At 45.1% G+C, this 15832-nt stretch overlaps 1 protein-coding gene across 1 annotated transcript; it reads right to left on the bottom strand.

Annotated features, from left to right (window-relative positions):
• Positions 1-3853: 3853 nt before the first annotated feature.
• TMEM52 (transmembrane protein 52) lies at positions 3854-14023 on the bottom strand. The gene is made up of 5 exons (XM_069241007.1): positions 13731-14023; positions 12999-13042; positions 11294-11338; positions 6701-6882; positions 3854-5715 (listed from the first exon to the last, which is right to left on the bottom strand). The coding sequence occupies exons 1-5, from the start codon at positions 13797-13799 to the stop codon at positions 5375-5377; spliced, it is 681 nt and encodes a 226-aa protein (XP_069097108.1). The 5' UTR covers positions 13800-14023; the 3' UTR covers positions 3854-5374.
• Between the last annotated feature and the right edge of the window lie 1809 nt (positions 14024-15832).

Below are 15832 nucleotides of genomic sequence, written 5' to 3'. Positions count from 1 at the left end.
GCACTCTGCCACTGTACTGTATGTCAGTCTATTCTGCGCCACAGCAGTCTGCCAATGCACTTTACAATACACCACTGTACTCTACGACCCTCTAATCTGCATCATTGCACTCTCTGCCTCTGAACTCTACACCACTCTACTCTGCACTCAATGCCACTGTACTCTGCCCCACTGCACTGCATTCTGATCTAATCTACTCTACACCACTCCACTCTAGGGCACTTCACTCTACTTTGAAACCATCTCCTTTATGCCACTGCAATCTACACAACTGCACTCTATGCTATGCCAGTCCAATCTACCCTGTACCACTCCAATGTACCGTGCGCCACTCTATGCTACTGCACTCTACATCACTATGCTCAACTCTGCAAAACTCTATTCTTCACCACTATACTCTACAGCAATCTACGCTATGCCATTGCACTCTATTCTACTCTGCACTCTATGCCACTCTTGTCTACTCGGTCACTGCACTCTATGCCAATACATTCTATGCCACTATACACCACTGCCCTTTAGGACACTGTACTCTGCCACTGAACTATACTACTCTCTACTCTGCACCGCTCAACTTTATGCCACTCTACACCAATGTACTCTATGCCACTACACTCTACATCACTGCACTCTACACCAGTCTCCTCTACCTTGCACCACACCTTTGTACCATAAACCACATGCAATCTATTGTGTGCCACTCCACACCCTGGGCCCTTCTACTCTTCACCACTCTACGCCACTGCGCTCTACACTAAACCAGTGCACTCTACAACACTGCACTCTATACCACTTCACTCTACACCACTCAACTCTACTCTGCCACTTCACTCTGGCATTACACTCCATGATACTAGAATGACACTCTGTTCCATTAAATTCAAACACATTCTCCACTCTTACTCACTATACGCCAGTTCATTCCACTTTACACCACTCTATGCCACTCCACTATACAACAAGGTACTATGCTCAACAACTCTACCCAAATCTCCCTGTGCCACTTCACTCTTCTTTATGCCTTTCCACTCTACGACAATCTGACACTCCTATCTACTACACTCTGACATTACGCCACTCTACTACTACTTTATGGCATTGACGCTTGATTAGAGATTCAGATCTCCATTGATAGCCTTCTCACTCATGTGAGATGCGAGTCAGATTGGCATAAATACTATGAGCTAATGACTTCTTGATTCACTATTTGAGTCATTCATGTAAAAGCCGGTGTATGAAAGCTTGTAAATCATTGTGGATGCTAACCACTGTGCTATACGGGTTACTTTTTACATTTTTCTTGTCATTGGTGACATTGGGTAATCCAGATAACTTGTTTACTGCCTGAATACCAAAGTCTTTCTTGATTTCACCTGTTGATGTTTTTCCACTACATTTGATATTTTATATTTTGATTGAATAAATGCACGAAACCTTCCATTTGGATACTACCTTAATATCATTGTTTATTGGAGTGGTGTTGCGTTTTACTCAAGGGACCCCGTTCCTTTAGTTACTTTACTACTCCATTCTAGGATACTCTACCTACTCCATGACAGTACTCCACACCAGTCCGTGACACATCTTGCTCCTTTATGCCATTAACTTTTAGCCATGCTGAATAGTAGTCTTACTAGTGTACGGCATGGCTAAAACACATTGGCAAAGGTAAATGGATCTTGCATAGGCGAGACCTATTGGCTTTTCCAATGCTTGTTTATACGGTATAAACTTCGAAGTGACTTGCAATATCCTTATGTACGCAGGGGTATTTTACCCCATATAATACATGGTCACACCATCAACTTTCCATAAACCACTTAATCTTAGTGAATAGCTTCTATTACTGCAAGCTATTAAAATGGAGCTGAATAAAGAAAAGCAACATTCCATTTGTTGCTTTAAACAGCTGCATTAATTATGTTCTCTGACCTGATCTGCCTTTCACCTTGGCTGCTAGCTCTGGCAGAAGGCATTGTGATGTCAGAACTCGACTGTAAAAACCTTATAATATTTATTTTCTGAAGTCTTTTCATTATAATCAGTGAATGTCTTTTCTTTATACTCAGTGACTTGGTGCATCACAAATAGCTGATTCTAAAGAAATTAGTGACTGCTGTTTCTATAGGGATTAAAGAACCCCATGTTTATGTGGCCTGTAACTTCAAGAACTTCTTCAGTTGAAACGCTTTCAGTTAGGACTGCTGTGGAGCTGAGCTGCCCAAGATCAGACACGAGTAGAAGTGTTACTAGAACTATGGTTTCTGAGCACAGTTTACAACTGTTGTACCTAATCGCTTTTGATATCTCCCGTGGGGTTTCAATTAGCATGAGGTGAGGGGCATGATGGGTGTGGGGCACAAAGGGTATGTTCTTCTTTTTTACCTTCTTACCTTTTATTTGCTTGGTTCACCGAGATGCAAGGTTAATCAACATGTTATTTTCACATGAGCTAATTACTTTGTAAATAACAATAAAAGATACTTTCAGTCTGTGACAACATGCCTTCCTTTCTCCCTATTTCACTACCAATATATAAGATTGTGTACATTTATCAGAGCCTGCAGTTCACAAATATGCGATTTGTATAGAGTTGATTGAAAAGTCCCCAAAACTATCCCCCCCCCCACCCTCCTCGAAATGTATTGTCTCCTATACCCCTGGTTAAAATAGCAGCATGTCACTGCCGTTCATCTTTAGCTTTAGAAGAAAAATAATAAATAAAAAGCTAAAGAAGTAGTAACTGAAGTTCTCAAGACCCATGCCCTGGCAGGTACGTCTTCCTCTTGCCATGAAAGAGGCCAGTGGCAGCCCGTCCTTTAGGGCGGAGGGGCCACGCCCCCCCACCTTTTGCCCCTCATGAAGAGTGTCTGTCAGGCTGAACAAAGGTCAGCCTGACAGACACTCTTCATGTTCAGGTCAGGCAGCCAGGAGCAGACATGCGCGATTTGCGCAGACTCCTGGCTGCCTGAGCTGAACTTTGCTGGGCTGAGGAGGTCACAGCTCCTATGGGCGTGACCTCCTAGGCCCAGCAAAGGTGCCTCAAGGCCCTCCCCTGGGTGACGAGGAAAGCGTCACCCATTGACACTCGCCCTGGGCGCTTCAGGTTTGAGCCCTGAAGTGCCCAGGGTGAGTGTCAATCAGTGACACTTGGTCACAGAGTGGGGTGGGGTGGATGGGGTCAGCAGTCTCACTGACCCCATCCCACTCTGTGACGAGGCTGGGACTGCTGCCTTCCCTCATTGGCGGACCTCAGCCAGTGAGGGAAGGCAGCAGTCCCAACCCTCCTGGGACCTGGAGGCTAAAGGTAAGTGTGTATGTGTGTGTGTGATGTTTTAAATTGAATGTTTGGTGCGTGTGTGTGTGATGTTTTAAATTGAATGTTTGGTGTGTGTGATGTTTTAAATTGAATGTTTGGTGCGTGTGTGTGTGTGCGTGCGTGCGTGCGTGCGCCCGCCCCCTTCCCTCCTTCCTAAAGCTGCCGGCCGCCACTGAAAGAGGCTATACTTAAAACACTATGGACAAAGTACCTCTTACGTTGCACAGACCTATCACACCCCACCCGAAAAAAAATTGCTGAGCTGAAGATGGGACACATAAAGAAGACAATTAAAAGTCGCACAACAAAGAATTCAGGTTCCTAATTAGTTTAGAAAATTTGGAAGCAGGCTCTTTAAGTTTTCACCTGACGAAGGCGCTCTGGTAGACTGATTAGACACCTACAGCGGCCATTTACCAGAAATTGGAGAAAGATGGGCAAAGCACAGATAAAAGGAAAAACATCTCTAGATAAGCATTCCAAAGTAAGTAAAAAGTTCAATACACAGCACGATCAATCCACAACAATGCAGAATTATTCACAAAATTCAGACATTTTATTAAAAGAAAAAAACTAGAGACATCAAAAATGGATCATATGACACTTAAATACAAACATTTGGGTGATATAGCACAGACCAGGCTCCACACTATACAGCAGATAATACACCTTGGCCAGTGCTGTGCGTTTTTTGAAAATACATTATGCATCAACGTTACATAGCAACGACTTTTTTGGACCAGCAATGTGCTAGAAATTAAACCTCCTTTGCGAAGGGGAAAAAATTGCCAACGAAAGGCATGTGGATAACCATTGGGTGCCTAATCCAGAGCCCAAAATGTGAAAGCATGTGGTTCTTCATTAAATAACAGGCCCAACAAATACTTTAGGAGTCCAAGAGCAACGTCTGAAGTCCCCTTTCTCCAACTGATACCCAGAAAAAGGTGGCGCTGGGCCAGTGACCGTTAGATCCCAAAAGACATGGTCACCTGTCACCACCTCTGTTCTGCCAGACACTTGAACTCCCTTTGCACCTGCCAAAGGACTCAGTTTTCCATCTGTCTCAGAAGTCCACCTGCACTTAATCACGAAAGTAGGCCCTGGCTACCTCCAAAATAGTCTCAAGTTCCTGAAAGCAGAACCAGAACCTTCCCTCAAGAAGGATTGCTCCCTCCAAACTTGTTGGTGTTAGAATGATATTCACAATGAGAGCACTGGGCAGTAGCCTCCCCTGACCAGAACAGTAAATCCAAAGTCTTGAGATCCGAGACTCCATTTACCGTAAGTTTGAGAGCTTCTTACAACTGGGTGGTCCTTTCAGATCCAGACTTACTTCAGTTGACAGCGATTTGCAGCTTTGCGATATTTGTGCAAACGTTTTTACAGGACCGATCTGAGCTTAACTGCAGCTGACACTTTATCAGCAACTCTTGGACTAGAGTGGGCGACTTCTCCATCAAAAAGTGGATCCTTTGAGAGCTAAGATTTGGGTGCCCTGATTCCACCCTCCATTTGCCTGGACGTTGTAGGAGAATGTTGGAGTTCTCATCACTCAGAATCTAGCACCTCCTCCAGAAGACCCAGTGCTGCCACATAGATCAATTCCAACTTTATATGTGTACGGACCTTGCGCAAGCACAGATGTAAACCTGGTGCCCAAACCTATTGGAAGCGCTGCCAAAGGAGGCCATGAGTTGCTACCTGGCTAAGCCTATTCACTGATGCGTGCCCCGGCTCAGGGTAGACATGCACAGACTGCTCACTCAAGGTCAGCTCGAGTCTTTCAAGGAGAAATGATCATGCATTGGGTTCCTGGTACACACTGGCAACCCACAGCAGCAGATGAAAGCGAGGTCTGGTGGATCACATGGTGAGCCGTTAACAGGTCGCCCAGCCAGCTCGGTCTGGAGGAAAGTCACCTGGCGTTGCTGCATTCTCGTTCCCATGGTAACCCGCAGCGCGTGTCCTCCGCGTAAGATGCTAGCGCGGCTACAAGGAGGGTCGTCTTTCCACGGCGACAGCACGCGCACCAGGCACGTGCGTGGAGGAGCAGTCTCAGTCTCTGACACATGGAGGGGAGGACGAGGGGCAGTCCAGAGTCACGGGCTCCGGCTCTTCGTAGGAGGGCGGGACCTCTCCATCACCAGGCAGCGGCGGCTCCTCCACCACCACCTCCTCCACGTCCAATTCAGGAGCAACGTGCTCCGGGATGTCCTCAAGCTTCTGAACCGCCGACAACGTTGACGGGCCGTCGGTGGCAGGGGCGGACAACTTTATCGCCTCCTCGTAGGCTGGTGGCATCTCCATAGCATAGAGACTGTAAGCAGGGGGGGACAAGGCTCCGCGATCCATCTCTGCGAATGCAAACAAGTGCGGGTACTGCACCGAGCTGTAAGCTGCAAAAACAAAGAATATCAGCGATAAATATCTTAACACAGATCTACGGTCAACAGGCATGCAGAGTACGCGATGTGTAAATAGTGAGTGTTACTACTACCCAGCTCAACATTACTCATTTTATTGACCATGGAGGACAGAAGCGTGAGTCACCTACGTGCAAGTCAGCGGTTTAACAGGTGCGCCCAGCAAAGGGGCATAAACAAGTTCAAACGCACTGCATCTTTTCTAGAGAAAAACATCTAACAGGAAATGACTGCATACATAAGTATACATTAGTTGCAGAACTGAAAAACACACAAACTGTTAGGCTGGACGCTTCCAGTTACGAAAGTCGATCAAACTAGGTGGGCGAATCTATGCAATTTTCTAGGAAGGCAATACTGGGATGTAACCAGTCAAAACGCATGCTCACCTCTTAGCACAGAGCTGTTAAGTGAACTGTCATTTGTAACCTCTTGCCTCCATCTTCTCAAACCTTTTTTCGCTCCTATTTGCTCTTTTTCACCCCCATCCACCTACTTAGCACAATTAGGCAAACTTAGAATGGCATGATTCACTATACCCAAGACAGGGGTACGTTTCAGCCAGCCCTGGCTTCATAAGAAACGGTACTTTGCACTCTATGACTTGTGATGTCACTTCACCATTCTATGTAAGAGTCTACAAGCCCCATAACAGTACCACCGGCTCGAAATCGGTCCTTCTGAAGGAATTACAGAGGGCAAGGGGCAGTCGGCAGCAACTCCTCCAATATTTAATTTCAGGTCCATTTTCGTTCGGCAAATCTCAGTTTCTGCTCAGCCCACTTCCTTACTTTATAGGGCGCAGCCTTCTATCCCCTAGAGCAGACAGGTGACAACTCTAAAAATATATAAATATAAGCTAACTATGCTGAAGGTTTCACTGGAATTAATCACTAGACCTATAATCAAAGACTCCGATCCCACACTAGTTAGAAGCATACAGAGCCAGCTCACTCACATGTCACAGTGCTGTGGATGGTGCTGTGGACAGTGCTGTCGTTATCCATAGCAATGACAGTCACTTCGCAGGGGTGCTGCGGTTGGGCCTGCGTGGGCCGCTTCTTTCTCCTGCAGCAGAACTTGACGCAGCTGACCACTATGCCACAGAGAAGTATCAGAAAGGTTGTAAGCAGGATCACCCTGAAATGACAAAGAAGGAAGTGTTAGCCCTTAGACCCAAGCACAAGAGCCCAAAGACTGTTGAAGACTACGGCTACAATGACCCCTTAGCAGCACAAACCTATGGTATCAGGCAGCATGGACATTTTAGCGGGCGGCATCCTCGACAACCGACTATTCATATTACCACATTGTAACACATATACAAAATAAGCTATGCACTTCAGACTCAGTCCCTCGCACCAAAGCAGTACAGTCTCATCCAATGCCTCAAAGCTGCATATATTAAACATCGGCGGGGGTGTGCAACCCTTGTGGAAAACACGCCCCTAGCCCACTCCCTTCCTGCCCCCCAGGATTGTGCAGCGCTCACTTTAGGAACAGAACCTGCTGAGCTGACACCCACACAATCAGCCTTTGTGCAGAGGGCCGACTTTAGTTATGGGCAGGATCACTGGAATTATGCGACTGTGCGGCCACAGCGATTTTCACATATTTATAGATTTGGTGTATTTGCCACATAATCCGTCACCTGCAGCATAATCTGTAGATTTTAACAAAACAAAACACACAAAAAATCGTTTCTACCTCAAATGGCTCAAAAGTTACTAAAAATGCACAGACTCATATTGCCGTGTGGTGGAAGGCCCGTTGCAAAGCTGGAGTGGTCACCTTTCTGTTGCTCATTGCTATATTTGGGTGTTTAACTGGTACTAATGAAGTGCAGTCAACGCCCAGTGTTTTAAAGTTTAAAAATGTCAAAATAATTAAATATTATTATAAAATGTGCCACATTATGCTGCATAATTTGCTTTTTCTTGCAGCATAATTTTCTCAACCTGGTTGGATAATTTGGCCCTGTCTAGCTGCATAATTCCAGGGGCCCTGGTTATGGGTGAGCTCAGCCCAGACTCGGAAGAGCGCACACAAAGCTGACCTCCAGAGCTGCCTTGACTATTGCTTTTATTCCATATCATGGGTTAAGTTAATTACCTCCTGTTTGGCTGTATGATTCGGTTTCCTTTACTTTTGTTAGCCTCTCTCTGGCTTCCTTTCTCCCACTCCCTAGTACTACTCCCTCATTCCGTCACTTGTATTCATCTCTATTTTGACAACAGGATAGGTGAGAGGACAGAGCACAAATATGTGTTCACCGCTAGTCACTGCTCTTTGGTATTCAGCCAGCACCTGACTTGTGAAAACAAAAGGGCACCCCCCCACTAGGATTACGAATGGGAGGGGCAAATGGGAAATGGTGGTGAAAGGCTTTGAGGAGGAGCGCCAAATAAGACTGCTTGAGCGCCAGAATAGGCTTTAATGGATAGAATCTGGAATTTGCCTTTTTAACCAATGAAAAGGGATCACACAGGATACAATCTGCTTATTACTAAAAACAAACTTTTGAAAGCACTGTAAATACTTATACTAAATATTTTTGCACATTGTGACAGCCTATTTACACCAACTGCAGCCCATTTGTAACCGCATGCAATCCATTTTATTTTTTTAAAATAAAAGTCACTTGCTCACCTTGCTTACTATCACATGCTTCTATGTACCAACCAGGAATTGAACCAGTGACCGTCCAGGTAGACGGAGTAACATCAGAAATGATCGATTTAACCGGCCAAGCTTCCCTAGTAGAAAAATATGTTTCCCACAGATAAATTTAAGTTGCATTTATTTTTCGTTTAAGGTGTGCATTATAATTAAAACGTATTCACCTGTATTATTTAAAGAAAAAAAAAAGCCCAACAAAAAAGGTTCGAAATATTTTTTTCTTTTTAACCAGGTCTCTGACCCTGTCCAAGACTCGCTGACCACACCCCCGTTGTTCCCATGATCACAGCTGCCATACTTTTTAGATCGAGCATACCAGCTCGGAAGTGCAGCTTTTCAACGTGTTGTAATCTATTCTAAGGACCTTAGCCACACCCATCACTTTCATTCGTTCCTGTGCTTTCTTTTCAAAATTCGCTTGATGATGTTGGTAAACATTTTATGCTTGTCCCACCTTGAGGCTGTTTTTACACCTTGCAGACTGACCTTGTTATGTGGATTATTGCACCTTCGGCCATATACTTTAGTGTGGACGCACTACTTTATTTTGTCTATCCCCTTTGTGCTCCGTGGTGGCCATGGCGCTTTGAAGTTTGACAGAGCAAACTCAACTGGAGGTATTGCAACGATTTGCATGACTACCAGTTATGTCACACTGTTACGGAGTCTGAGTCATTTTAATTTTGTTGGCCCCTCTAACACACACAGTTTTTGACTCCCCATCGCCCTGACCTCCACCACCATGCTACTCGCTTGAATCCATTTTCCTTACGCTGTGATGTGCTCCCAGTTTATGGTGTCCTTGTCATCTTGGGGTCAGATATACTCTGGCACACAGAGACTGGGCACAGTGCATGCACGCGCCTATAACAGAGTTAACGATTGCCACTGTGCCCTTGCCGTCCACGAGGCTCCCTGTGTTTTGAAACTTGATTCTGTAGCCACATTCTGATTAGATTTCACTCTGGTCCAGACACAGAGGATCTGAAATTAAGTTGGCAGGATTGAGCTGCTGCGTGAAATCTTGTGCAAGAGGCAGATGGGGCGCTTGCTGTAATACAACCCCGTAGCCTACATTTTATTATAAAAGTGTTTCACTGGCCCCATCCACTGTTATCGTTAAATCCTACGGCCCCTTGCTCTGTGTGACCCAGAGTAGAGGCATCACAGGCCAGTGCAGCTTTTCTTGTGGCCAGTAGTTTGTGGATGTTACGGATATATTTTTATACACTGTGGTATTTCATTATTACTGTTTAGCAAGTGTAAGTGCTAGTAGTGTTCGAACTCATCAGGGTGGTGAGCCCAAATAATTTTACATTGCAAGAGGTGTGTATGAAAGCAAAAAGTAAACTATTGTATTGTGACTCTGGCTTTCTGCAACTCCACTAGTCCCTGCTATTGGTGTTGGGTCTATTTTCTGAGGAAGCCAATCAAAACAAGCACTGAAGACTGTCCTTTTGTCACCTTGATCGTTAGCATGTAGTATAGGCCAGGTCTTTGGCTGAAGCCAAGGTAGGACTGATTTTTTTGCGTGCCTATGTTATACAGCTTCGACCAGGCCTCCGCTCTTTCTGAATTATGTGGCAGTAAAGGACCATATTATGAGGCATGGTTGACCCATTTATGTGGCAAGTAAAGTCCAATTAGGCATTTGCAACGCCAATAGCTCCAACTCTCGCAATTAGGCAAACGTGCACTTCTTAAAGTATCAGTCAAGGACGCAATAGAGGCATGGTTCGCAAAGGTACCCATTTCGCACAACACTAGCCTAGCTGACTGGCGCATTATTAGTACTGCGTGACTACTGTGCATTTTAATAGTGAAAGCTCACTATCACATGAACTAGAAGGGGGGACCGTACGTGTGTGTGTTTGGGGCGGGAGGGCTAGAAAACGTGCGTCTACCACAGTCCTGTTTTTAGAAAGATCTGCATAAACCGGTGGGGCAAGGTGTGCTCCCACTTCCCTCAGGGGCACAGTACTTGACAGCATGCCCAGGCTTGCACACTGGCAGGTTTCGGGGATAGACACGATTGGCTCGGTCGGGGGCGCAAGTAGGTTGCCTTCCGACAGTACGCCACAATAGATCAAATTTCTCAAAAAAATTGGAAGAGCACTGCAATGTGACAATTCGTATCTTTGACATATGCACATGATGAAGCGTCTATGTGCGCAGGGATAATTGTGCTTGCGTAGCGTTAAAGTGCTCAATGTATCGACCTCTGAGCCTCACAGGCAGACTTGCCACTAAAATTAATCTGATCGTGTCCGGGATACCTGCCGCCCCGAAAACCAGAGCCCTCCCACCCCCCCAAAAAATAAAAATTCTTAACGTATAAAAGATGGGATACAAGTCTGTCCAGGTTTAAAAAGTGATTTAGACCACGGCTGATCCACAACAGTTGGGACTCAGCAGAATTCTTGTCAACTGCTAAAAGTGACCTAGAAATATATCATCCGTACAAAGTATGTCAACTTGGACTCAGTAATTATACCCACTACAAAACTGCGAGCGCTTAGAAACAAGCTCACCGCAGCACTACCCCAGCCTACACAACACAAAAAACAACAGCACCAGGGCAGACGTTGTAACTTTGCAGTCCCAGCGTAACTGAGAAATGTTTTGACATAGGATATACACTGTTCTCAGTATCACACAAGCACAGCATATGTCGGACAGAGCAGGGAGGGACACACATCAGCAGAGACCACATCGAAAGCCCACCTAAGCAGCCTACAATACCCATACATCACTATGACGTGGGTTGGTAGATCCAGCTCTTAAGCACTTGTTACCTTCAGCCAAAGAAAGAATACATTTAAAAAAAAAAAGAAAAAAAAAAACACTGCCAGGCAGGAGAGCAGATACTTACCACACATACCACAGACTCGTCCAATGGTACCTTTCTTTAGGACACCTGTGGGAGAAAATAATTCATATAAGTTCCATGCTTACACTGCCATCTTATACTATTAAATAGCCGTAAAAAGAAATATCCGCTTGATAGTAGTTTTGCACATTCCAAACATAAAAGGTAAAACAAAATGAGGCCCTTAAAGCAAATAGTCATATTGCTTTGAATAAAATATTCTGGTGAAATCGTAAAAAAGCAAGTAATATGTTCCTAGTGCAGTAATGGTGACTGTATAAGACTTTCTGGAGATTCACTTCCTAAGCCTTTTATTGATGTCTACCTGTTCGGGAAATATTGTGGCTTCTATGAATGGACATGAAATTGACACGCACTGACCATTAATAATCAGCAAATAAAACGCGTTACTCAAGACAGGTATAAGCAATTGATACCATTCGTCTGGCAGACATCAATGACAGAAAATCACAAACCCACTGCTAGCCCGAGTAAAAACATGGCCATCCTGCCAGAGAGACTTGAAAGCCACTACAGGACGACTCAGAATGCCGTATGTGAGAGAGACCTTGGACAAGAAGTCAGGAAACTTCAGACACGCTATATCGCCAATGGGCCGTACTAATAGCAGCATTTATGATATACAAACACAAATAAATGTAATTACATGTCACTGCAAAGCAGGCAAAAGACCGCCATGTGTGTATGAAATGTTAAATGCGTTTCCCAGAAACTAGCGATCGTTGGGAGCCCGCCCACAAATAATGTTTAGCATTTGACAATAAAGGGGGTTAGTAAAATATATTATTTACCAGGCTAGTTACGATAAGAGGCAAAGCCATATTTATGTAACTGAAGGCTTTTGTTGTCCCAATATCTCTTAAGTATAGTGCAAACGGATACTTAGCAGTGCGTTAGTAAACAACTGAAGTGCCAGCAGTCATACAGAGGTTGATTGATCCCAGAAAACTATTTATAACATGTACATGTTACTGTGAAAAAAGCATCGCGTGCAAAACATCACTGGCTGAAGAGAAATATTGGAAAGAAACTCTGTATTCTCTGCAAATATTGTGCCACAAGCTCTTTGCATATATGCACGTCCCTTCAATAATGAATGGGCCAAAACCCTCCTAAACTCCAAAATTATTTGTGCCCCCTTCAAAAACAGTGCTGGACACCTTTAAAAGTTATCGGAAGGGAAACGCACCACCAAATCAACTTGCTATAGTTATATTCTCTTTTACCCGAATCACCATATACCGTATGTAAGTTAGCAGTTGTTCTCCCTTGAGCTCTCGAACAGTACAGCCACCATTCACATTAAATATCCTCACACTGTTGTCTGTCGGCTCCAGTGACCTTAGTGCTTGAAACTGAACTATAAAAGTGCTACTACTCACTTTCAAAAGTACCCGTTTGGAATTCAGAAGTGCTTGTCTTGTGCCATTCAACTTACTTACAGACTTAAAAGTGCCGGTGCTCTTCGTTTCAAATTAAAGTGCAATTACTCAGTTGCTGCCATTTAAAGCGCTGCTTGGAGTGTAATATCTATGCTCGTACATTCAGCCTGACCACTGCCTAACCCAGTCGTGGCACACCTAGATGATGCCTCTGCAAGAGGACACTGAACCACTGTCTACGACCAAAACAGACAGCTTTATAGTAGATGGAACGCCCCATCCCATTCTGAATTGCGTGAACTTACTGGGCAGACTTTCGACAGTCCTCTTCTGCTAAGCCTGGGGAAATCTGCGGAGAGAAATGAAGCCGTTAACAAAGGAGGGCTCAATGGCGGTAACACAACGTGGTATACGCGGGCTTACACATAAAAAAACGCAAGCGTCGATAAGAGGCAGGCTCCACATAAGTACAGTATAGAGCGGGCAGGCAGCCCGGACGTCTTTGTGCAGGCTGAGCACATGGCAGCCAAATGGGAGGGAGCTGGTTGGTCCGGGCCAAGCGCCTGGATAGCTTTCTAGGGGCAAATCCACAGAGCCAGAAATACACTGACGAACAGTTTGATTTTTTTTTTTTCTTCAGGGTGCGCGTGACAAATTTACACAGGGTTAAGGAAAAAGACTATAGATCTTTCCATGGAGGGACGGCGAGGGCAAAAACAAGAGCGACTGATCAGGAATCCTGACCCGAGGGAGGACTGTGTTATAGATCAAGAATTTTAATGCTCTTTTTTTGGAGTGAAGGGTACCATTCCGTGGGGGGAAAAGGGGGGTCGACTCGAGCGTGAAATGGTGTTGGCAGGTAGGTACAAGACACCATTTCTTGAGAGATGTGGTTGCATGCAGTGGATGTGCCGGGTGGGGGCGAACGCAGTGATGATCCTTAGGTGTGGGTGCACAGTATGTGAACACAGAGTAGCACCGGTTGGGTACTGGGTGGAGGGGAGGGGCGCACCAGACATTGTGTGCCACATACTCACCAGCAGCGCGTGCAGTAGACCGCAACACAGCAACAGGGCCCGCGTGGCCCAATGGATAAATGACTGCATGTCTGCAGGGAGAGGATGAACAGTCCCGATGGATAGGAAGGCAGCAACAGCCTGGCGCAGACGAACAGCCTGCACAGCTCACCAGACAGGTCTTTAAGGACTGCAGACGGAGGCCACGCCTCGTGCAAGGACAGCTCTCTGGGTACGCCCCTTATTGGCTGGCTGAAGGAGCTCACCATCCACCCTTTCCAAAGCTGACCGCCTGGCCCACTGCTGCTGCACGCCTCCTTCGTAGTATTAGTACACGCCCTGGTGCAGTGTCACCCCCATCACGAAGCAGTGCCTTCAAACGTAATCAACACAAAAGAAGGACTAACAACAACGGCACCCGCTGCTGTCTTTCCTCGTGGCGGCCATTTTGGATTTTTAAGCGGCCCCGCCCCTCCCCGCACCACGCGCAGGAAAGCTGGAGGAGAACATGGTAGTCCTGTCACTGTGCCTTCAGCATATACATGCTTGTATTACTGATAGAAAAACCCACTTCATATGCTGAACAACGACCGACCTTTAAAAAAAATATATATGTATATTCGGACATATTTTCGGGATCCAATCTGTTGTATCACATTTTAATTCCTTAGTGTTCATTCCGACGTTGTCGTGGCAGAGGGGGTTGTGTGTATGCCTCAGGTTTGATGACGAGAAAAACATGACGGCAGCTGTGGGTGGTGCATGATTAAAATCTAGTGCTTACAGGGTGAGGCAGCGGGGTGGAGATTGGAAGAGTAGACTGACACGCGTCAAAGGCGGTGCATTTTAAGTAGAAATATAGAAGCACAGGTAATACCCATGTAAAAAACCTGTTTCCTTCCGAGAAGGTCTTACACTCGCCCCTGCCAGCTAAAGGCCGGGCAGGCCGTAAAGGGCATCGGGCGTTTCCCCGGGAGGCTGGAAGGGTGAGAGGGTCGGTTTTGTAGCAATGTAGTAGTTTTAGAAGCACCGCAGAGTTCATTGTGTATTCAACGGTTTTCAGGCAAGAATACAAGTGCCAAGATTACTGAAGTGATTAATGTACATAGTGGGGAGAAACTGGAGTTTTGTCTATTGCCAGTTTTGACTCTCTAAGGTAGCTCAGAGGGTTAGTATGCACGGGAACTAGTCTGACGACTTTTGCCAGGGTTTTTTGGGGGGTTCAAGTCTCGCCTTGATTGCAGCAGTGCTGAGAAGAGTAGGTACTCGCTCTTTCAAATTAAAGAAATGCAGGTATTCAGTACCGGACAGTACCTTCCCATTGAGAGCACTGGTTAAAGGCAAAAACCCTTTTGTGAGTTCGGCAGAGGATCCAGGACACTGCTCAAAATGGAGTAAGGGTTGCACATCCTGTGTTTAGCTATCACAGTGATTATATCACCACCACAATTAAAATATTTGACATACAAGTTGCATACAAATCTTGGCATTTGGTGCATTAATCCACTAATCTATTTGTGATTGGTTCCTTAGACAAATCTGTCCAGTAGGCACATTTACTCACCGCCCTAACTCGCATGGATTTGAATCTGCACCACAGGATACACAGCTTATTTCTGATGTAGGTACATTTATCCACAGTTTGTTTAATGTGACTGAAACAACATGAGCACACAGATGGTAAATACAGTCATAGGCAAATGCCCCTATCTCTGCAAACATACATACTTATGCACTGCTGAAGTCCTACACACCACCTATACCTTGCCCCACTTCACTCACTGCTCACTGTTTTTTCCCACATAGGGAAATATCCAACACACTTTTTATCATAATCCAAAGGGTGCCTAGGAACTGGTGACAATCAGAGCTCTTCTATGATTTGATTAGGGCCAAGAAGTGCTATATAAAGTATGCATACTGAGAAGTTTCTCACACAACAATCAAGAACACTCTTAAGATCTTGCAAAGCTCTATATAAATACCAACACAATACTACTTTTACAGTTGGTATTTACACACTAAACTGGCTCATAATCATAAATTAATCACATTATTATTACTGTTAACATGCACTTGTATAACACTCACACTGCTGATTTATAGTGTTTGTAACCTGCAGT

Source organism: Pleurodeles waltl, chromosome 6, assembly GCF_031143425.1.
Source record: "Pleurodeles waltl isolate 20211129_DDA chromosome 6, aPleWal1.hap1.20221129, whole genome shotgun sequence".
NCBI lineage: Eukaryota > Metazoa > Chordata > Amphibia > Caudata > Salamandridae > Pleurodeles > Pleurodeles waltl.
This window is presented reverse-complemented; position numbering and strand designations above follow the sequence as displayed.

Bases quoted from the DNA above. Each gene is read 5' to 3' on its own strand.
- TMEM52 (XM_069241007.1), bottom strand. From the start codon at position 13,799: ATGCAGTCATTTATCCATTGGGCCACGCGGGCCCTGTTGCTGTGTTGC. The intron at 13,043-13,730 runs GTGAGTATGTGG...TTCTCTCCGCAG, and splicing joins GTCTACTGCACGCGCTGCTG to ATTTCCCCAGGCTTAGCAGA. The intron at 11,339-12,998 runs GTAAGTTCACGC...TTTCTCCCACAG, and splicing joins GACTGTCGAAAGTCTGCCCA to GTGTCCTAAAGAAAGGTACC.